General features: G+C 35.9%; 2 protein-coding genes across 2 annotated transcripts in view; one reads left to right on the forward strand and one right to left on the reverse strand.

Moving 5' to 3' along the window:
- Positions 1-1,585: 1,585 nt before the first annotated feature.
- On the reverse strand, positions 1,586-15,508 carry LOC137401679 (exosome complex component RRP43-like). Its single transcript, XM_068088138.1, has 5 exons — positions 15,359-15,508; positions 12,602-12,782; positions 10,070-10,219; positions 5,484-5,644; positions 1,586-2,058 (listed from the first exon to the last, which is right to left on the reverse strand). Exons 1-5 carry the CDS (start codon positions 15,467-15,469, stop codon positions 1,846-1,848), a joined length of 816 nt encoding a protein of 271 aa, XP_067944239.1. The 5' UTR covers positions 15,470-15,508; the 3' UTR covers positions 1,586-1,845.
- Positions 15,509-20,129: 4,621 nt separating this feature from the next.
- Positions 20,130-23,408, forward strand: part of LOC137401772 (low molecular weight phosphotyrosine protein phosphatase-like) — a 33,280-nt gene continuing 30,001 nt past the window's right edge. Inside the window, exon 1 of the mRNA XM_068088255.1 lies at positions 20,130-20,160. The gene's annotated coding sequence lies outside the window, so the exon portion shown is untranslated. The remainder of the gene's footprint in view (positions 20,161-23,408) is intronic.

The raw sequence follows: 23,408 nt of genomic DNA on the forward strand, positions 1-23,408 counted from the left end.
TAAAAAGACTGTTTCTGATGTTCGGTATTCATGATCGATTCTATTTCTCCACCAGGCGATTCGATTTATACAATTTCTCTTTTCTGGTTAATTTACTGAAAACCACTGCCCAGCATGTAAACGTACAATCCCCTAGACTTCGGAAGAGGCTGCATCGCAGTACTGCGCATCATAGAAACATAGTGAATGTAAACAAACCCAAAATTAATGTAAACATCGAGGCATTGAGATCCAAACACACCAGGCGATTTTATAGCCTGCGTCATGAGGAAGGCGGAGATATCGCTAGGCTGCCTAAACACACTTTCGTGATTCGCCAGCAAATGATAGCGCCTCTGAATGATGGCACGCTCACAAACTACCAATAAAATTCTGTATCATTAGTTTCTTCAGAGTTGCTAATAAATTTGAGTCAACATGCATGGGGCCTTCTAGGCCACGATGCAAACAACTTTTACTTTTATTATTAGGCCTATCTCACTTTAACAGATTGTTCACTACATTACCTAAAAAAAAAAAGATTTTTGTATTTTTAACAGCAATAATTTGACGATTGTTATATATAGTTTACTTTATAGTAGTTTTTTATTTTTAATGTAATAAATATTTATTATTCTCAAGATGGTCAACCTGCGCAACAATTGACTCCCAAATGTTGGTTTTCAACTTGGTTTCTTTGTAATTTTAGTGTTGTATCGTGTACAGGACTGGGTGTGTTTCTTATTAAATTCATGAACAATTTAGTGTTTGTTTTGATGTTTCAATCGTAACAAAATAGCAAAATGTTGTTGCTGTATGTTGGTGAACATCGATATGAAACAATTATCAGCCATAGAATTGCATTCTGGAACAAACCAACCAATCAAAATGCATCTTACGCAATAAAGTTGTAATAGAGAATGTCTAGCGTTATCGCTCTGCATGAGTTCCCTCAACGAATTCTAGCACATATAAGCGCCACGAAGGGCCAATATCGCACTAAATATGGTCTAATATGTCACATTTGCACGTTTGCAGCCATGTTAGGCGACTTCTATACAATGGGAATAATCAACTTTTTCAGACCATCCCCCCATCAAATCAACCACTATGAAGCTGACAGGGATGATATATGGATTAGACATAGTGCATCCCACTCATACGCTTTGGCAATGTAGCTGACACATCTTACCAGGGTGCTTGTGTGGTTGACAGCATACAACATTACATCTAAAGGTATTGATATCAAACATATTTATTCACTATTATCCATTATCTGTATATGGTGTTTATTACACAGACTACTTGATAGCATATATGCTACTGAGTAGTCTGTATATGGTGTTTATTACACAGACTGCTCAGTAGCATATACGCTACTGAGTAGCTTGGGACACGAGTACCTGTAAGAGTGGCTGACTATATACAGACGTACTACGTGACTCGGAGAGAATCATTTGAGGTCATAATATGCAAACTGCTCTTATTATGCCGCAGGAGCCAAAAGATTTGAATAAAAATCTTAGAAACCCTTGAGATGAGTTGCACGCTGTAGGAGAGTTGATATGAAAAGTAGGTCAGCGTGCGTGCCAAATAAGAAATGGAATTAACCAGCAACTAGTTTCATTGTATTCTATACACATATCAAATATACAATGTATTTGATCTTAATTACCCTGAAAACGAGATCAAAGTAAAGCATTAAAATAAAGACAACTGGAATAGCTGATAACGCTAGGAAGAAGCTAAACAGGTTAGGTCTTCTATAAGACTGCACAAATGGAGAATAACTAACTACTTATATATAGACTAAAATCATATATATATATACATGTTGGTGTGAGTCAGCGGGTACGCGGCAGCATATCAAACGGAACAGAGAAGTTTGTTAATGTCAGACCACCGTTGTTTAGCCTTAGTAATGCACAAGGCCAACTGTTGCGGGTTGAGCGAGGGTCCACCCTGCTTACTCAGATGACAGATATTATCTCCGCCTGTGGTTATTACAGTTACCTCCCCTTGACATACTTGCTCCTCCTCATGTGTCGGATCGACGAGCAAAATTCTGTCATCAAATATCTGAAATGAAAACCCAACATTCATGATTGACTCAATGATCTACGAAAGAACATTATTACTAGTAATTGCATCACAGTCCAGTGCCCCATGAAAGATCATCACTGTAATAAGTATGTGCATATTTATTCCATACTGTGCCGGGAGGCGATGGGTGGTACAGTAGTTTTCCTATGTACAGGAAAACCACAGTGGCTAACCATTCATATGTACAGTGGCTTACCACTGTACATTCCAGAATGTGCAGTGATTAGCCGGTATCTGCAAAACCGAGTATCTGAACTTAATCCCAGCATGGGGCAACATATTTCCTAGCTCTCTCCGTGTGGATACGATGGACACAGCTTTACTATAGCAATGACTAGACCAGCATTGCTCGGGTAATAGAATAACTACCTAATGAGTTTGAGCAACGTACTTGGAGAGCGAAATCTTTACCAAAATCTATTAAAATAATACCTACTTTTTGGGCCAGCTAAACAATTGTTACGCATTAACCCCAAGCAAGCGCTTCAAGCGTGAGTATCTTAACCAATATAATGACTATTTGCACCATGAATCTATTGAATTCCATGTAGCTTAATGGTTAAGTTGGCCGCCTCCAAATCTGAAGATACTGAGATCGAATCAAGTACAGTGCGGATTTTTTATTGCTAGGTACCAATTGCTATAACTGGATTCAGGGCAAACACTAAGAATTATATAGAATAGAAATTCCACTGTCATACAGCCCACGACCAAAGTGATATTGGAAAAGAAAGAAAGGGTACTAATGGTTGAGAAATGTAATATTAGCAGTCAAATGGCACTGCAGTGCAATAGGATAACTGCAATGGTAGCTGTAATGTACTGGGTGTGGGTGTTATGGCTCTTTCTGGGCTAAAAGTACAAATCAAAGAGATATGAGCTTTGAAGATTTTTAATGAAACCGAAAATCAGGTAAAACTAACATATGAAACGCAACTAAAATAATAACATAGTTGTTCTGTTGTTGTCAAATCTCGGATTGCTCCCGTCGGTGTTTATAACTGTAAGGCTAGGAAATTGAAGGACCATCAATGACAAAAACCTGTCAGACGATAGGTCGATAAATGACCGGTAAAAATATAGCGATAGGCCGATTTCAGTCCAGCAAAGATTGACAGAAATTGGACTGACAAGATTGGAAAGATGCTTTGATGTTAAAAATTGCTCATGAAAAAGTTTAACTCTGAAAAGTCCACCCGGTTGCTTGTGCCAAAACTAGGTACAGAGTAACAAACCGTTTATCGTATTAAAATTACATAAAATGACCTTGACATGACTCTGACATGGCCTCTACAGGAATTACTTGGATGTCCATCAACAAGCAGAATGAGATGACATGTATTTGATTAACAACAATCTATCTTGTAAACTTGAGCAACACACAAATACCAACACTTCACACTTAAACAAGATTCATCTGTTACGGACCAAATCTTGGCTAGTGATAGCGGCTGAGTGAATGCTATGGAATGCCTTAGCACCTATACAAGCTTTTTAAAGACTGTTATCTACGTCCAAAGAAGTGAGTCATACGAAGGGCTACCTGCTTGATATAAACTTCCTCGATAGCAAAATTGCTCAGACTACCTTTTAATAATAATAGCAGCAATAACATGTCATTGGATTTTCCGTTTTATATTGGTATGATGAAGCAACTTCCCTTCTTCGAACACTCACATCATAAACTATTTCTAGGTTTGAGCCGTCACACCAGCAACTTCTACCATGAAGGTTTGAGATTCACTTGGAGATAAAACAGCAATTTACTTGCTGGCCCTAATCTATTTTAATATGAGGGTCAAAGTTCACCGAAGTAGGCCAACTATAACTTATGGCTATCTATCTAATTAATCTCCTTGACAAGGCCAGAGCTGTCATAAATGACTGAGAAAACTGAGGTGATAATCTATGAAGTTGAGAGAAATGATGCTGAATTGGGCAGCAGTGAAGTACTGATACAAATTCAAGCGTGTAAATCTGCTTGCTTTATTAGGTGCTAGAAACATGAGCATTTGACAGGCAGCCTTTATAAGTTGGTATCAGATAGCTTTGACATGCGTACAGATGGACTTCCACCAAATCTTAGTAAACTTTTTCAAAACGTATCCATGGGTACTTTTCGAACACTGATTGTTTTTGACGTTTGAAGTGATCTGATTGCAAAGATCGTCCAAGATTAAAATTCATAAAACTTGATGCGGTTGGAATAGTATGATGAGTTAAACATTTTATAATATGACAAGGAGATGCCACTCCAAAAAATTCAAACTGAAACACTCCATGCAGACCAACTTTTATTTTGATACAAATCACACACCTGTCCCGGTTGTACCAGAATCACAGTAGGTTTTGCCTTTGATCAACATGTAAGAAGGCATAAAACAACCGAGTCGGATAGGATCGACTGACAGCAGATATGAGCATTTGGCGTGATGAACTATTAACCCTTCCAGCCTCATGCCCAAAATATTCAGGAAGTTGTCATCCCTGGGCAGAATCCCGAATTCATCAGGATCAACTTTTAAAGCGATTGGTGCAAACGTCGTTTGCTATATCGTAATTCTGTTGCAATATTCTTAAATTACACATTCTAAGCTTTTAAATGAGCACAAGTTCGCTATAGGTTGAAACTTGTAAAACAGACCAATAAAACTTTTTCTCTCATGTTCTTGTAAGAGAAATCAAACATATCGGCAAAATTTGAGGATCGTTTTTTCAGTAGTATCATTATAATATCAATATCATATTCCGATTCTACAAATTTATTACTCTACCACTAGCTCTAGATAAGTCTCAAGAACATATATGATTATAAGATTTACTTACAGGTAAGTACTAGACGTTTATGGACACATAGGCTAAGCGCATGCCTATCACCTAAATTTTTTAATGTTATTTTTCCCAGTGCAACTCTAGAGAAGTTTGCATATTGTTACTAGAATAGCTGAAAAGAGTTCAAGAGTTCAAGATTTTAGTTGCTGCAACGAGAAACATGTCCAACTATGTCCTGGCATCATAGACTAGGGCAGCTACATGTATTTATAAACCAACCAAATTGCAATTTCTTAAATCATAAATGGAACACTGGTATAGCACCAGAAAATTATTCCTGATGAGAAATTGTCCAAACACAAAACATGATCTTGTCATTGGTTTAATCACCATTCACAAGGTCGTTGTTATTGAAAAGTCATTTTAACCATTTAAAAACTATGAATTATTAAAGGCTAGTAAGACTGTAACCGTCTCTCATAAATTCTAGCCAAAATATTAAAACTACAATGAGACACACGAAAAAAACTTCTGCAAAACAGGTTATGACAGTCATCGAGTAACAGGTGAATATATCATCCAATCAAAGCAGACATGTCTGCTTTGATATGGATTGTATATAAACTAACCGTGAAAGACAAAGGGATGGGAAAAGAGGAGAGATGAAGGTGTTTCATTGAATCTGTATCTATTGATATCTTCTCCAACTCGCTATTGTATGTTGCTGTAGGCAGTGAGAGATCCTTGAGAGCTCCAACAGCTGCCAGTATGACAGCATCTCTAATATTACCTAAAAGGATTGTTATTCTGATATACATAGCAAGCTAGTATCACACATAAGAGAAGCAACTCTAAAAATCCAAGAATATATATGTACAATGAACGTACACAAGAGGACACAACTTCAACCAAAGAGGATTGCATTTGGAACAGGAATATATAACAGGAAAGTAAAGCAACCTAATATATATAATCTTAATCTATATATATAAATACACTAGTTTGAATGCCAGGAGTTGCCAAGGTAATAAAAAAGTCTTCGGACAGAAAGTTTATGTTTATTTAATAAATACATTTACAATTTTTACTTTTAAACTTCATATCATGATAAAAGTGTTTTTTGTGAAGATCAAATGAACCAAGAGAAAAAATAAAACCACTGTAAGGTTTTCAAATAACTATAACATTTAAATTGCATACCATGAAATTAGTGTTTTGTGGAAATAAATTGGGAGGAAAAATAAAACTGTAAAGGTATTTAAATATAAAATCGTTAGCAAGTAATGGCTAAATATAGTCTGCTTTGCTACGATTACAAAGAAAAATTATTTGGTATACAGTGATATGAGTTTATTTCGTTTCAGTGTTGGCATCAAAAAGCGAAAATATCGTATATATTAGTGATATAGAAACTCATAGTACCTATCTAAAGCAAACACCTCATGGTAAAAATCATCAAAATCATCACCATTAATATTGATTAACAAAACATTATGTTAACCTTAGTAATTATAGTTACCTACAATAACTTTGGCGTATTTAGTGGTTATGATCTGCAAAAAAATGTAACACTACAATGTGCTGCGTGCAGTATGTACCATGGAGAGTGCTTACTTTCGAGACAGACATGCAACATAAATGCTTAATCTAACTTAAATGAATTTAGCTTACTCAACAAATACTTGAAGCTAAGTTTTAGTTTGTATTTTACTAAACTTCAAACTTTGAACTAAATTTTATCATTTGTCTGTTTGAGAGTCTGTTTTTAAGAAACAGAATCACGCTGAGCTGAGATAGCGATCAACGCGTATCTCTTTCCGTGTGGGAGGTGATTCGGCGAATAGCATGTGGACATTTTTGTCATTTCGTCGTAATCAGTACAAAAAGCGTCAAATTTCGAGAAATTTTTTTGTTGATATCGTATGGTGGAAAACAAATTCGCCTTAGTATGGCAAGGAAGAAAATGTACCGCATTTCATAGAGTTAGGCGAGAAACATTTTATAACAGGGGCATGATAACCTGTGGGCGCAATAGATCAATTAATAGGTAATTTAGTGTGTGCAATCGGGAAAAGGGTATACAGCGAGAGAGTAGAGAGTGAGAGAGTTGCAACTGTAAGAACTTGTGAGTAGATGATTGGTTTACAAACTTGCGGTTACCATCTTCGTGAGTTCAAATCCAGCAAGAAGCAATGTTTTCATTCTGAGATTTTAATAGCTATAACTGGACAGACAGATAATGACAGATGATGACAAACTTCGAGGTTTATATATATGAAAGTGTTTGTTGTTTGTCGTATGTCCAGTTATAGCGATAGTGTTAGACACGAAAAATAAATGCTTCACACTGAACTGAACTCAGCAACTGGAAACAGGCATGTTATCCACTATGTTACCTTCGGCCTACTTGCTATGCTAGGGAATATTTGTGCACATGTGTATTACACCTGCCAATGTTTAATAGCGATTGGTTAAAATACGGACGCTTCGTGCTTCATCGAGCATACTCAAACTACTAGAAGGAAAATATGTGCCACAACTCCCCCAAACACTATAAATATGTGTATATACGGTTTATTTACGGTTTATTTACGGTTTATAGCATAAACTCAATTGAACTTATAGCACACACAGAACTAAACTAACACCTGCACTGAAAAGTTTGATGGTAAATATTGTATATGTTGAATAAAAATAAATTTTTTGTGCAAAAAGTTTTATTACCCGGGCAACTTTGGGTACTCGGCTAAAAAAAACTAAAACAGCCCGACATGCCTCAGAGAAAGACATGACTAAGGTGTAGAACATTATATGACAAGAAAAAACAACTCCAAGATCATGGTGTTACAAGAGGAACTGCAGATTGCACATTGGGAAGTTTTGCGTTGAGAAGTGCAACTCTGGTTGTTATACAAGTTAAAGAACATCTTAATAAATGTGCGGCATTATGTGAAGGTAACATAACTTTAATCTATATATATAAATATCAAAGTTTATCATCTGTCATTCGGTCTGTCCAACTACAGCGATTGGTATCTAGCAATGAAAATCCGTAGAGCAAATGATTTGATCTCAGAACCTCCAACTCAGCAGGCAACAACATAACCCATTAAGCGTCGACGATATGAGTTGTTATCTGGGTTCAAAACGCTGTGTTACGTTACGCGCAACGTCACTAAAGCTTACTCGCATGGCTCTCACAAAGTTTAGCAATACGGATAATAGCTTACCCAAACTAACCATTGACAATGTACCAGGCTAATGGTAAGTGGTAGTCAACTACATTGCTGCACCTGCCATTGTTTTATAGGCTGCTTTTTATTATCCGTGCAACGCCGAGCATTCGGCTAGTAGTTTATATAAAAAGCAGTTCTTGTAGAATGATTTTAAACGAGGGAATACAACTCTAACAGCATGGCACTACATGAACGGGTATCACTTGAATGTTAAAACATTCCCTAACACGAGGGAAATATAAAATACACGGCGATCAACAGAAAAGAAGATAACAAAAGACACTTTTGTTAACATCAGGCTACTGAGCCTAAATACGATGCAACTAACAAGGGCGACAACTCTCGATTATTGGAACTAAAATAACAGTCACATACACTATAGCGGACAGCTAGTAATAGTTGAATAGTCCTATAATTAACTTTTCATGCTTATCTTGGCTTCAGAAGAAACACGAAGTGCTAGACAACAAACGATGAGATAAGCGTTGACATAGAAATCATTTCAATTCTAAACTTGAATTAAAAATTTTAATTAAAGGGATTTCCTTTTTGTTAAAGATTTATTCTTCAAAACATTGGAGTTTGGCAAGAGGCATTGTGTTGATGGTTTAAAGTACTTTTGTATTTTCCAGATGTGTATGTGTAACATAATATCAACAAATATCCATCATACAGTCCCAAAATGATTACAACTAGTAGCCTGACAGTCCGGCGGGCCATGAGAGATTGTGATGTGTAATAACTATGCGCACAATTATTCTGAAATGCAGCAAAGTGGTTGGGTGGTGCGGATGATAGCGTATTTGACTGGTAAGCCAAATGTCTGAGTTCGAACCCCAGGTGATGCTATATTTTTGCCCAACATCCAACAGCGGCTTCGGACAGACAGACACAACTTATTATATAGTAAAGACTGATTAATGGCTAAGCAGGGCTTGTGGTCTTGTGCACCGTGAGAGATTGCCAGATGTAACAACTACGCACATAATCATTCTTCATTTTGCCATGACGGTGTAGTTGGTAGCGTGCCTGGCTGAAAAATGAGATATCAGAGTTTGATTCCTGCGCGAAGTAATATTTTGCCTCGCGCAGGCTTTGAAGTCTTAAAGCTGAACTCGTACAAAATTTTAGTAAATCTTTTCAGAAAGAATCGATATTTTCTATCATTTGCGAATTTTTTGATGTTTGAGGTGATTTGATTGTCAGGATGTTTAAGGATTAAAATCCCCAAAACTTGATCGTGATTAAAACACTCAGATCAAGAGAAAGTGTGATTATGTTGTCTATAGTTGCAAAGAGACTGACAGAACAGAGACGCAGTAATGCTCCAACTTGAACGCAATAACCGATATCAATAACAAGAGAGACAAGTGCAACTAGTGATATCATTTTAGTACAAATTTTTCTTCTGAGCATTTCAACTGCGATCAAGTTTTATCGATTTTAATCTTGAAACATCCTGGCAGTCACTTCACATCAAGCATCAAAAACAATTGCAAATCATAGACAAATACCAATACTTTCTGATAAAATTTATCAAAATTTTGTTGCAACTGTGCGTATCGAATGCTACCAGCCTCAGATCCCTGCCGCGTCTCAGTTAGTTTTGACACACCAACTACAGAAAAAACTTGCTGAAAAAATACACTTTGATATCTCAGTTTCCAAGCTGTAACAACCTATTGAATGTCACATCAGAATACACAAACTGCTAGCAAAATTATCATGAACTTCGCTTTGGAAAATTTAAGGAATTTGACTTTTGTCTTATGTATTTTTTAGCTGGGATACAAGTAATTATTTGAAACCGTGCTACTCCAGACATGGGTCGACATTTTTCACCATGATTTGAAAAGTATTGATCAACATGCAAATGAGAGTCACCAGTACATTTTTGGAACTCACTAAAGTGGCAACTGGAAAGAATTCAGAAGCCAAATTAGATCCTACAAATATGAAAAGAAAAAACAACTACCTACCATCATAGTTGCAGCAGAATATATCACAGTATAGTATCCAACAGTGTAAACCTGACTCAATGCACAACTGGCTCATATCCACCATTTGTGACTCCGTAACCACCTGTTGCGCATAGTCACTCAGTACTTGAGCCAACTCACTGGGTGGTCCTGCGAAATGACATCCACAATTAATGACACCATTGTAATGACATCCGCATTAAAAGGAGTGTGAATAAAGCAAATCTTTTACAATGGGAAACAGTGATTCATACTTTCCAAGGGCATGAGTATGAATGGTTTTAAACTTTCAGTTGGCAAAAGTTAGAGTTGCCTTCTCAGCAAATAATGACCGATAATTCCAAATTACTTTTGATCAACAGCTGCAATTTCTAATGTACATTGGATCACCACCATTTGCCAATTCGTTCAGGTGTAAGCATTGTAAGGCAAAAATTTCAGATAGAGGGTAATAGCAACCGGTAGTAACTATTTTATGCAAACACAAGTAAGTGATAAAATTTCAGACGATGACAAAGTTAAAGTTTAGTTTTGCGAAATACATACGCCATACTATAACTTAGCTTTAAGCATGTGTTTTGGAAGCTAAATTAATTTTAGTTTAGTCCAACTTTTACGTTATGCTTCTGTCTCCAATTTAAGAACTCCCTACGGCGCGTACTGCATGTAGTACATTGTAATTTTACGTTTTATCGCAAATCATAACCACTAAATACACTAAAGTTACTGTAGGTAACTATAGTTACTAAGGTTAACATACTATTTTGTAACAAATTTTCAATATATACAGCAGGTATATAAAATTTTGACATTTTTTACAAGTGGGTGTTTGCATTAGATTACTATGGGTTTCTATACCCCTCCATACGACATTTTCCCCTTGACATGCCAACACTGTAATAAATACAAACCGTATAGCGAGGGTCTACTGTACATATGGGGGTTGACTGTACCTTGCTTGAAGAAATCCAATAAGATTTACAAATTTGGCAATAATCACATTGTGAATAGTCATATTTACAATATCTTTTCCACAAAGTATTACAGCAAGTCAGAAAGTAAACTAAAAAAAAGTGTAAAGAATAAAAAATTAATTAGTCTAATATAATAATAATACTAACTAGTAATGGTGAAACTGAAAGCATAAAATATGTAAAAAGCAAGCTTGAGGATTGATATGAGTATTGTTTAAACAAAAGTGGACAAATATCAGCTCTGTGAAAATAGTTATGCATATTTATCACAACAGATTTCTATATGCTTCCTAGACCTTCCAGGGAAAAATTGATTCAAGTTAACATTGAAGGTGTGCACTCCCCTCAAGTGATGGGGTGACAGGGCTATCAATATATATAACAACAACAATAACATTGGCCTGCAATATTTTTAAAGAATTCAAATTCTCTCATAGTAGAACTAATATTGATTAAACGCAAGCTGTCATTAAAGTATCATTTTCTTCAAAATTCAGTAACCTTGCCATCGTTACACCATCTATTAAATATGACCTCAGGTCCTGTCTATTACTGGAACAAAATCAATCAACAAAGGGGTCAGCCTACAGATGATAAATAGATACAAAATTCGGCACTGTTAACCAAATGCAAAAAAACATTAGTTTGAAAAAGCTTAGCCCTTTGAACTCTGACCACCGATATATCGGCTTTTAGATGGCTCTTTTGACAAATGCAGTTTCTAAGTAACAGCGTGAACAAATCAAATGAATTATTGCATAAAGTGGTAGACCGGAAAATTTACTTCTATTTTTCACCGTTGTCAAAGATCTTTATCTGCTTCCTTTGTTATTATAAGAATTTTACTGGGACAATATCGCAAACAAGTTTGATACGACTCAATTGTTGGTATGTGACGGATGATTGTGACGTAGATGATGAATTATGTGATACTAACTATAACTTTACTGATTATTTCGAGTCATAAAGTGATGATGAACATGCGTTCGATGGATAAGATGCTACTGCAAACATTTTCAGAGTTTGTGACAATCATACAAGCCTTTATGGTTACAGCTTGAAGAACTTTGAAAAACATTTTTTTATTATATTTGATTATGTATGCTGTTGTTGGACATTTTCCCAATGTTTCACCAAATATCATTAGATTATTAACATACTTAGATATATTAAATATAAGTTCTAAAACATTTCACTGAATAACAAATTGCTTAGGGATACTGACACACGATGACAAAGACAACAAGGGTTTAAAGTGTTAATATTTCAAAAACTTATGAAAAATGAATTAAGAGTTGTTTGCCCAATTTTTTTTAGCTAAGATGTAGGAGGAGACAACTCTTACATTTTAACCTATAAATTCTTTTTGCTGTGGTATACTTAAGACCTGTTAATTTAACAACCTCCCATATATGATCAACAAGTGTCTAGTGAACTGACCATAAACTGCTAATAACCCAATAAAGAAGAGCATCTGAGTATGGCCACTCTTCCTCGAGCATAGGCACTGCTGACACAGTAAAGGGAAAAGCAAAAGATAAACACATCTCTCAGTTACCTGGCTTAAAATCGGGACTGCACATGGGAGGAAGTTGTACATTGATAACGAGTACTCCGGCAGCAGGCGTGTTGGCCATGGGGCGAGTTATCTCTGCCTTGATGCCGCATACGACTACGGTGTTTCCTAACTTAACCATTGCACTGCCATCAGCCGTTGAAATGTCTCCTAGGGTCAGCCTCTGCAGTAAATGAACCAGTAAACCAGTTGGTAATGACAGCCAGTTGCAAGTTCTAAAATGGTCCTCATACGAGTAAGCTAATCTTGATCTTACTATAGTTTTTTTCTTAGAAAAATCGGCATAAGCGTAAGCAACGTGGAACCTATTTACAACACATGTATACTTGACTAAATATCAATACCTGCCAATCATGTTTTACTATGGCATAGCCTAGCTACGACATTTCCTTCAAGGACACTGGGCACAGCAAAAGAAGGTACACAGATGCGCAAAAAAAAGATTAATAAGACAACTTCACCAGCTTAGAAACAATTTGAGAGTGGGTAATTGATACAGACAAAATAGCACAAGGAATACAATGCAAACTTATATGTGATCAAGTCAAATCCACATTTGCTTTGAATATGTTATACCTCGAGAATGAGAGAATTTATATATGGTAGTTTAATTTGCACGCGCACAACAATAGCCAGATTGCAGGCATCAAAAAACATCACAGATAATTTGTGGACACAAGTTAACATAACTTATATCTCTCAATACTTATTAAAGTGATTAATATAGCAAGCAAGTTTAATAATTGAGGATATGAACGTTTGTGAATCAATGGACATAGACTAGAATGTTTTTATTTAGCAGCCCCGACAACTATTTTAAACCTGTTAAAAAGCATCAAATTAAGAATAAACTCCCCTTTCTTCATAAATAATAGACCTCGATTAAAAGCAGGAAGAAATCAGATATCAATCCTATACACTAGTCTTCACTCGGGGCTACCTTATTAAAATGCATCAAATTAGGAATAGTCGTCTCTTTCTTCATTACTAGTGGTATTTCGAGTGGAAGCAGAAGGAAACCAAATATCAATCCGATACACTAATCTTCACTAGAGGCTATCCCGATCCAGACGCTGATCTACATCGCTTTTGTTCTAGGGTTGAATGTTTATTTTTAACAAAAAGTATACATGAAATATGTGTTGATTGGTTTGCATTGAACACCTAGGAGTCCTAGTATTGTACATACATCAGGACCTCTGATCCTAGATCATATTAATAACTTTCCTTCAAATGTGAAAACACTCAAAGTAGCACAATTCTTTTGAATAAAATATCATTAAGAAGCTCTGAGATTGTAGGAGACAATGAAAGAAACAGAAATCAAATAGAGTGAACAGTTCTAATTTTACACACTCTCAAAAAGATATGTTTTGGAGAAAATTTAGGAAACAAGTATTGCGGTACACCAAAACTAACAAATGGTGTGTTGTTTTCACGAGCCGACAATCAACTAGTTGTATTGTCTTTCGTTGTTTAGTGCCTTGGTGTTTTAGCTGTTGTAGCTTGTTTCTGAGTATTTATTACCAAGAACTTCAATCAATGTGTCATAAAAAACTGCCTTGTCAGCAGCCATTTTTTATTTCTAAGTCAGGACAAAATGCTCTCAATATTTTGGCTATATCTCGAGAATTGACAGTCCAATCGACTTGAAACTTATTATTAGAATTATAATTGGAAACTTATAATTGTACTGAAAATTTACCGCTACATAATCCTACTTAAACTAGAAGTGAGACGGGGGGGGGGGGCATATGATCTAATGAGAAAACAACTTCACATTCCTTGTGCCACAAAGGCCCTATACTTGACCTATGATTCTCAACTCACCACTTCTCTCGTGCCACAAAGGACCCTGGAGTCTGACATATGACCATCAACTCACTACTTCTCTCGTGCCACAAAGGACCCTGGAGTCTGACATATGACCATCAACTCACTACTTCTCTCGTGCAACAAAGGACCCTGGAGTCTGACATATGACCATCAACTCACCACTTCTCTCGTGCAACAAAGGACCCTGGAGTCTGTCATATGACCATCAACTCACTACTTCTCTCGTGCCACAAAGGACCTTGGAGTCTGACATATGACCATCAACTCACCACTTCTCTTGTGCAACAAAGGACCCTGGAGTCTGTCATATGACCATCATCTCACCACTTCTCTCGTGCAACAAAGGACCCTGGAGTCTGACATATGACCATCAACTCACCACTTCTCTCATGTCATAAAGGCCCCTAAAGTCTGACATATGACCATCAACTCACCACTTCTCTCGTGCAACAAAGGCCACCAAAGTCTGACATATGACCATCAATTCACCACTTCTCTCATGTCATAAAGGCCCCTAAAGTCTGATATATGACCATCAACTCACTACTTCTCTCGTGCCACAAAGGTCACTAAAGTCTGACATATGACCATCAACTCACCACTTCTCTCATGTCATAAAGGCCCCTAAAGTCTGATATATGACCATCAACTCACTACTTCTCTCGTGCCATAAAGGCCACCAAAGTCTGACATATGACCATCAATTCACCACTTCTCTCATGTCATAAAGGCCCCTAAAGTCTGACATATGACCATCAACTCACCACTTCTCTCGTGCCACAAAGGTCACTAAAGTCTGACATATGATTGTCAACTGACTGCTTCCCTCATATCACAAAGGCACCTGAAGTATGGCATATGAACAATCCTCACCTCTCCACTGACATATAAGCATCAACTCACCGCTTCCCTTGTGTCACCAAGGCCTCTGTTATCTGGCCTCACGTCTTGCTCAATGAACTTAGAAAGATATTCTTTCCTATGGTAAGCTTGTATTTCTCTAGCAGCACTCATCGTGCAATGGTAGCAGGAACTAACGCCAATAACTGTCAGCTAACCTGTGATACATACAGAGGGTAGCGTACAACATAGAAAGATGTGAACTCTGGGTGAATAGTAATAAAAGTTAACTGGTGGTACAAAAGCTATTAGACCGAGTCATGTTACAGGTTAGCGATAAGAAAATTTGTGATAAGCCATTCACTTTTTGTCAGAACACATTGAATATAGCTTGTCATTCTACGAAAATACGTTACTCATAGTACGAGATGTGATTTTCCCATGCTAAAGTATACTACAAGAAAAGCGTTTAATGTCACTTTTGCAAACGAATAGAGAGCTATGGCAAAGGTGGTAACAAAACTGATGTGAAAAAATCTTGTTGAAAGAAATAAATTATATGAGTGACATATTTGATTAATATCCTTTCAATGTTTTTATTTAGAATTTGTTAGCACAAGAAATAAATGTTTTGCCATTAAGGAAACAAAAAGTAGCTATGGGAATTTTACGAAGAATGTTTATCATAAAATGACTTATTAATATTCTGATAAAATATCACTTAGTCAATAATATTAACATAATTGAGAAAAAGTTACTGACATCCAGTTTATAATATAACTAACCTTATTTACGTTAACCCACTACAGTAAAGTGACCAAACATAAAGCTGATCTGTAAGAGTTGCTACTACTTGACTGTTTTGTTCAAAAGCTTGGCATAGTCATACCTTGATCTTTTCAACATACAATCAAATGAGGAGATATTTGTCTCAACATCCAAAATATATGTAAATTTTGACATGTTTAGAGTTACTCGACAGACGGTAGTCTGCAAATCAGTAAATCTACACACAGCACCTCTTTTTGGTTTAATGGTGCTCATATAATATTAAGCAGTACTTCATTTCTTCCTTTGGTGCTTATAGAAACATGAGTTTTAAACAGACCAGACAAAGAGGCAGTAGTGGAAAAAAGGAAAAAAGGCAACGCTCTCCTAGAAGCAATAAAACTTTAGAGAAACATGAGCAGAAAAATCTGAATTTCTATGAAAATTTTCTAGAGCACATAAGAAAATAAAAGTGATACATAGTGGAAACAAATCTGATCAAGATACTCTATTCAGTAGACACTTCTATAACGAATACCTCCTATAACATAAATTCCAGATAACGAAGAGAACTCATGTGAAGTTTTGGCTTCAATTGAAATAAAAAAAATTGCATATAACGTCAAGTGCCAAACCGGGCGAATTCTCAAATTCTGTATGTTAATCCATCTTGCCTCACTTGCGAGAGATAAAGACGACGTGCGTATAGCATTATGTCTACTATATATATATATACCCAACTTCCATAGCATTCTAGTTTGTCGTGATAGATCTTCAGATGTGTCGACAAAACAGAGAATAAGTAGCTGCGCAATTGTTTATAAATACTTTTAGGCACTTCACCGAACGGTCCACCGATCTGACTGTCGCGAGGTGGAGTGGTGTCAAAAGTTATCTTTTATCCTAACCTTGACCTAGACAACAAACAGGTAATACCCCTTATTATATCAAAAATATTTTGTTGCTTTGCTTTATTATAAACATATAAAACATTTGTTATTAGTTTTACTGTGCAGAATCCTTTGATGTTTAGAAAAGATAGCAAATCTTTGTAAGTGATTGTCAAAGATGTGCACTCTCCATCAATTTTTGGTAGAATTACCACAATCATGGTCTATAAAACCAGTGAGATGGATCAGAAAAAAGAGAAAAGTTGTCGATGTAAACCAACAATACTGCAGTCACGGCACAGCCGACAAACCCAAATGTTTAAGTCAGGTTTGAACTATGCATGACCAAAGGATTGAGTTTGGAAGGATTTTGCAACGGATTAGGCAATTTACATGTATTTCACTGTTATTATACCGTAAAATCCCTATACATTGTAATGTAAACGCTGTTGAAACGGATTATTTACACTGTAGAAGCGCTGACTGTATTACAAATATAATGCAACTCCACATTTTATTGTTCAAACTTCACAAGCGCATGCTTGGTGCCTTCCGTCAGGTTGCCAAAATATTTGGTTTAAAACTCTGTCCGGTTCCTGAAAACCAGCTTGTTAAACAACCACCTGCAGGCTATCTGATTGAAAATGAAAGCCTGCATTAATGCTATTTAATGTTAGTTTGATTACTATTTAGTATATAAATATGCTGTTGGATCTTAGAAAGCAGTACTGCTAATTAAAGATGAATTACAAAAAATCACGTAAACAAAACGACAGACAAGCTAAGCTAAAGTTAAGATAAATTGTTCACACAGTGTGAATTAGATTAGGCCCGCAACTCGGTCAATTCACATGTATAGTTTAGGCTGTACCTACATTTTTCAATTTTTTACAAAAAGCGACAATAATAACCTTTTTTTCGACACAACTTTACATGTTCATTATACATTTGGCTCTTTGCATAATTTCACATTATGTATGAAGTTTTATGCAATTTTTTGATTTTGTAAACCTTTACTTATTTACTTTGTGGACTGTGGAACAAAATTAAATATTTTAGTGAATTCTCACAATAATGCTAGCTCTAGCGTGTTAAGTCCCCTGAATCCTGCAGGACTCAACGGCGAGATTAGACCTACTGTCCCTTCAGTTCCCTGATTTAGCAGAGCTTTTTGCTCAGAAGAACCTTCTGAAATTTGAATTTGTCCTTGAATATAATATCTAGTTAACTTTGTATGTCTTTTGATTGTAGTTTGAACATGGTATTTTGATGGAATGTCTCTTGGCCTTTGGGCAAAGAGATTGGTGCCATCCACTGGAAAAAAACTAACTTGTACAATTAAGCAACACTAGTTAGATATAGTTTTATAATATGATTACATTGATGCAGGTGATAATAATAATTGTTGTCAGGTATGCCTTGGTGTCAGATCCTGACAATGATTGAACTTCCACTAATTAATTGCGTTTTTTTAGGAGCAGGCATGAAGAAAGCTAAATATTTCAGATAGTTAAATTTTAGCTGGGTAAAGGTATTCATCTTCATACAGATAAAAGTCCAGCATACTGCACTTGACGTAAGCCTTCCTTAGTGTTACATGCAACAAAACGGTAAAATAAAACCTTATTTGATCTCAGGATCGTTCGTGATCTTTTGTATGATCAGTATAAAAATAATTCAGACGATGGAAATGATGAAAAGTGATCATTATGGTAGCTCGCATGACTACATTGTAGCTTTTGATTCTACCGAAAGGAATGCTTTCAAGCATTTCATAAACGAACAATTGTACATAGTCGTAGCTTTTTTGTAGTAGTACATAGGTAAAGGAATGTTTATGTACAAAAGATTTTGTTAATACAAATAAATTTAAGTTTGAGCTATGCATGTTCATAGATTACTGATTTTATTGAGTTTAAAAATTGAATTACACGATTTCCGGCTGTTTTTGCGGGGCTTTAACCAAGCCAAAGCGTTAAATCCCACTTTGCAAGAATATGCATTTGCTAGTCTGCTTGCCTATATGCATGCCTTGCAGTTTTAATTTTCATACCTGATTTGATCTAAACTTCACACGAAAAGAGCCATGAAAAAGCTACATTAGATTACTTGCAGTGTGTGCACCATCATCTATTGCCTGAGTGAGCTTTTATACTCTCAGTGTTATCAATTGCGATCACCTGAGTGTGTATTATTGGCACTGGTATGAATTGCGGTCGTATGAATGGTTGCAATAACCAAAGCCTGTAGTATTTGCTAATAAGCACGTGACCTACTATTAGCTGCGTTCGCACGAGCGTAAAATCAAGTTTTGGATAGGTTGAGCCAGTGTACTAGAGTAGATTATCATAACCCTTTGTAAATTGATTATACGTTTGCACAAAGCACTCACCTATTTAAATCGATATAATAAACAAAAATAGCTCCAAGAAAGTGCCCAGTTTATTGTAGAGATGTGTTCAGACCTGCCAACCCAAGAGTGGGGCAATGCGTGAGATTTGGTTTTGGGGCAACTGATATATCAATGATAGTATATATAAAGTTGTGAAAATTGGGGCAAAAATCTCACGCATTTTCATTTTTTCTTTGGGGTGATTGCGTGAGTCTCACGCCCAATGCGTGAGAGTTGGCAGGTATGGATGTGTTGCCTTGCAAACATTGTCCGAGCCTACCCTCAGCAGATGAAGTATTTGAACACAGCAGTTTCAAGCATATTAAACCAAAGCAGTTGGCTAATGTTTGAAAGCCGTCTCTGGGTAACCGTGTCTAACTTTAAAAAAATACAGGACCATAACAAAACGAAAGATTTCATCGAAACAAACGAAAAGAAAATGTAGTAGGCTGATTGTATCTATTTTTGCGTAAGTTATTTTACGCTTTAAATGAATGGCGTTAACTATATGTTCGCTAACAACTCTTAATAGTGGGTTTCGAGTGACTTAGAGTATACGCATCCTATTTTAGCAAAATATACGACCAACTAAATCAAAACCAAAATCGCCTCCCAAATCGAAGCTTCTTTTACAAAATTAAGCGCACGCTTAAGATTAGAATTACGTGAATGCGGATCGCTATAGACAAGTCAGACTCACACTTACGCAAAATGGGTCGGCTTCTCGTCAAGTCCCCCATAGAAGTCCAATGTAAAGCGGGAATGCAAGCTACACATAAAAAAACTTGCGTTTTAGAATCCCAACTGAGTTTGCAGTGAGTAGTCACACGCGGTTATTAATTAACAACATAATTTATGTGTTTGAAGAATTATAATTTATTAAAGCGTTTTATTCTGTCAATAACAGGAAGTATTTAAATTATATAAAATAGGCATAAATTCACAGATTGTCCACTGGGTTAAGAACTTTCTCACAACTCGCATGCAAGTAGTCGAGAAGAGTCTTATAATACTCTTATTGGTGTGCTATTTTATCTAGTGTGCCCAAAGTTCAGTTTTGGGCAAATTACCTCCAAATGTCGATTGTTCGCGGATGAGGCTTTGTTGTACAATACTAGAGCAAATTCGTTAGTTTTACAAAATGACCTCTATAAACTTCTATATAAACTTCGCTATAAACTTTCCTATAGACTCTAAAGGAAAGTAAAACTGGGGGACCTGATTATTTGTCTAGTAAAGTCTTAAAACTGTTTTCTCGCATTATAGCTCCATGTCTCACGGAGATTTTTCAATACTCGTTAGACAGTTACACAATACCATCAATCTGGAAAGTTGCTAGGGTCATACCTATTTATAAAAAAGGAAGTAAAGAATTACCCACTAACTACAGACCAGTGTCTTTGACTTGTATTACTTGTAAACTTTTCGAACATATTGTATCTTCTAAAATTCATGATCATTTAAACACATAACATTTTGCACAATAGTCAGCATGGATTTAGAAGTGGAAGATCTTGTGATTCCCAGCTTGTTTATACAATTAACGATCTTGCTTCTAATCTGGATAATAGAATTATTACAGATGTAATCATATTAGATTTTTCTAAGGCATTTAATACTGTGAATCATCGTAAACTTTTACTCAAACTCAACTATTACGGTATAAATGAAAATCTTATTTTTTGGATAGAGGATCTTTTATCGAACCGAAGGCCATTTGTTTCCGTGGAAGATGCCAACTATCCATTTTGTCCAATTAACTCAGGAGTGCCCCAAGGGTCAGTTATGGGACCCCTTTTTTATTGTACATTAATGACTTGCCAGACCTTATGGTGTCAGAATGCCGACTGTTTGCTGACGATACTCTTTTATTTAATTCCCGCGTCAACAAAGCGGTATTGCAACAAGACCTTGGGTACTCAATTTACTTACATAAAGTAAGGCTTGAAAATGTAACTTCACATCCATATCTATAGGCATTGAACTTAGTTGCAACCTTAAATGGGATAGACACATATACAACATAGTGGCTAAAGCCTCTAGACTATTAGGCATGTTGCGCAGTGTTGAAAACTGCAGGCACAAAAACAAGAAAGGGTGCCTATGAGATTTTTATAAGACCTGGACTAGAATACGGATGCTAAGTTTGGGATCCATACCTAAAGGGAGATATAAATAAATTTGTAAAAATGCAAAATAAAGCCCTGCGCCTCATATTTAGATTGAGAGGTCAAGTTAGTTTTTCAAAGCACAGACATTGTTTCATTAGCAGAGAGAAGGAGGGAAAAAGAGTGTCTTTGTTTTTAGAGTAAATAAATAGTGTACGAAAACACTGATACGCATATGGATGATACGCATCAGCATTTGAGTCTTTTTGTACCAACAATTAAAACAAACGCGCCTTTTTAATTCTTTTTGGCATTGTGCTATGAGGGATATCTGAGGGGAGGTCGTGGGTTGCACTGAATAAATGTATATACTTGTGGCTTTTGTATTTTTGTTATAGAATAATAGGTAAATATGCTTGAATATGCATACGAATAAAAGAAAGTTATGACATATTAATAAATGAGTTCTCACACTTTTTGCCTCATATTGAGTATTTTAGTGAGAAAACTCCATTCTGATATTATCTTGGTTTAGCCGTGACCGCTTGCTTTACACTTAATATCATAGCAACTACATGCTGGATCTTTTCGTAAGCTGTCTTGCAAAATGTACATCTGAAAGGATGAAATCTGAAAGGAAATTAAATCAGCTAGTTAGAAGTTTCTAGAGTACACGAGTATAGTTGACTATGTGAAGCATGAATGGAGTAATTTACGGTCGTTGTCATTTATTTCACAAAGATGAGAATGAATGGTAGGACCATAAAAAGTGATTACCATGATTAGAGGCATAAAGCATCTACTGTTTTGGTACCCAGTAGTAGCTAGACAACGAAATGAGATGATTCGACCGGTCACTTTATTACGATTGTTTTTGTTTGGTCTGTTTACAATTGCATTCGAAAAATGAGTGCAACTTGCTAGTTCTGCGGAATGCTGTAACAGTTATTATTATTATTATAAACAAGTTATTGTAAATTCTCCACTTATAAATGTTTTGTAGTAATTTACTAACTATAAGTCATGTTTTGGAATAGACCAGAGCTGTTTTTTTTGTATTTGTAACTGATATTTAGTTGTATCGTGCAATCTCATGGTTATTTAGTTAGATGCATCTGCTTTAATAATGCAGAGCTCTAAAATGTGTTCTAACTACAACTTCCAGACTCGGCGGTCTAAGTGAACTAAAAACTAGCCCATATCTAAAAGTAAATAATCAGGATTTAGTAGTACAGTAGCCTATGATATAATATATATCGCATAATATAATTATATAAAAACAAGTTATAGGACTAAAACTTTTTGCACTACAATATTGTTTCGTATAGTTTACAGTAAAATCAAAAGCACAGCTTCAAATCTGAGCAAACCATACTCATCAGGCGCTAAAATGGTACTAAATTAATGCAGTTGTACATATACCAAGAGTAAAGCCTAATGTTTAAAAAGCATATTATTATTATGCTTTATTATTTATCTTGAGGTGTTGACTGATGTTCTAAAAAAAGAATCAAGGAGATTGACTAATCAGAAGCTGAGATATAGCCAGCCAAACACAGGTCTACCAAAAAACTTAAGTGTTTTGGTAATCATCATATTAGCATCAATATATGACGTATGAAATCGACTTGTGTGCCATTGGTCAATTAAGCCAACTAATGCGCTCTCCTATACCAATCACGGCGTTTTAATTGGTTTAATCCCTGGAAGTATAGAACAATCAAATTCGGCCTAACAATCATTGCTCTGAGAATTCCGAACCAGTCCCTCTGACGTGTAGATTAGTTTTAGCATGAAATAATTACACGCATGTATTATTTCGCAACATTTCGCTGTCTTGCTAGTTCAGCTCAGTTTTGTTGTTCTCCCACTTAGCTTCCCTATTCAGACTCATCTTTAGCGCTTTTAAGATTTTTTTAACTATAGCTAATAAATAGAATCAATTAAATCAATCA

This window comes from Watersipora subatra, chromosome 8 (genome assembly GCF_963576615.1).
Source record: "Watersipora subatra chromosome 8, tzWatSuba1.1, whole genome shotgun sequence".
NCBI lineage: Eukaryota > Metazoa > Bryozoa > Gymnolaemata > Cheilostomatida > Watersiporidae > Watersipora > Watersipora subatra.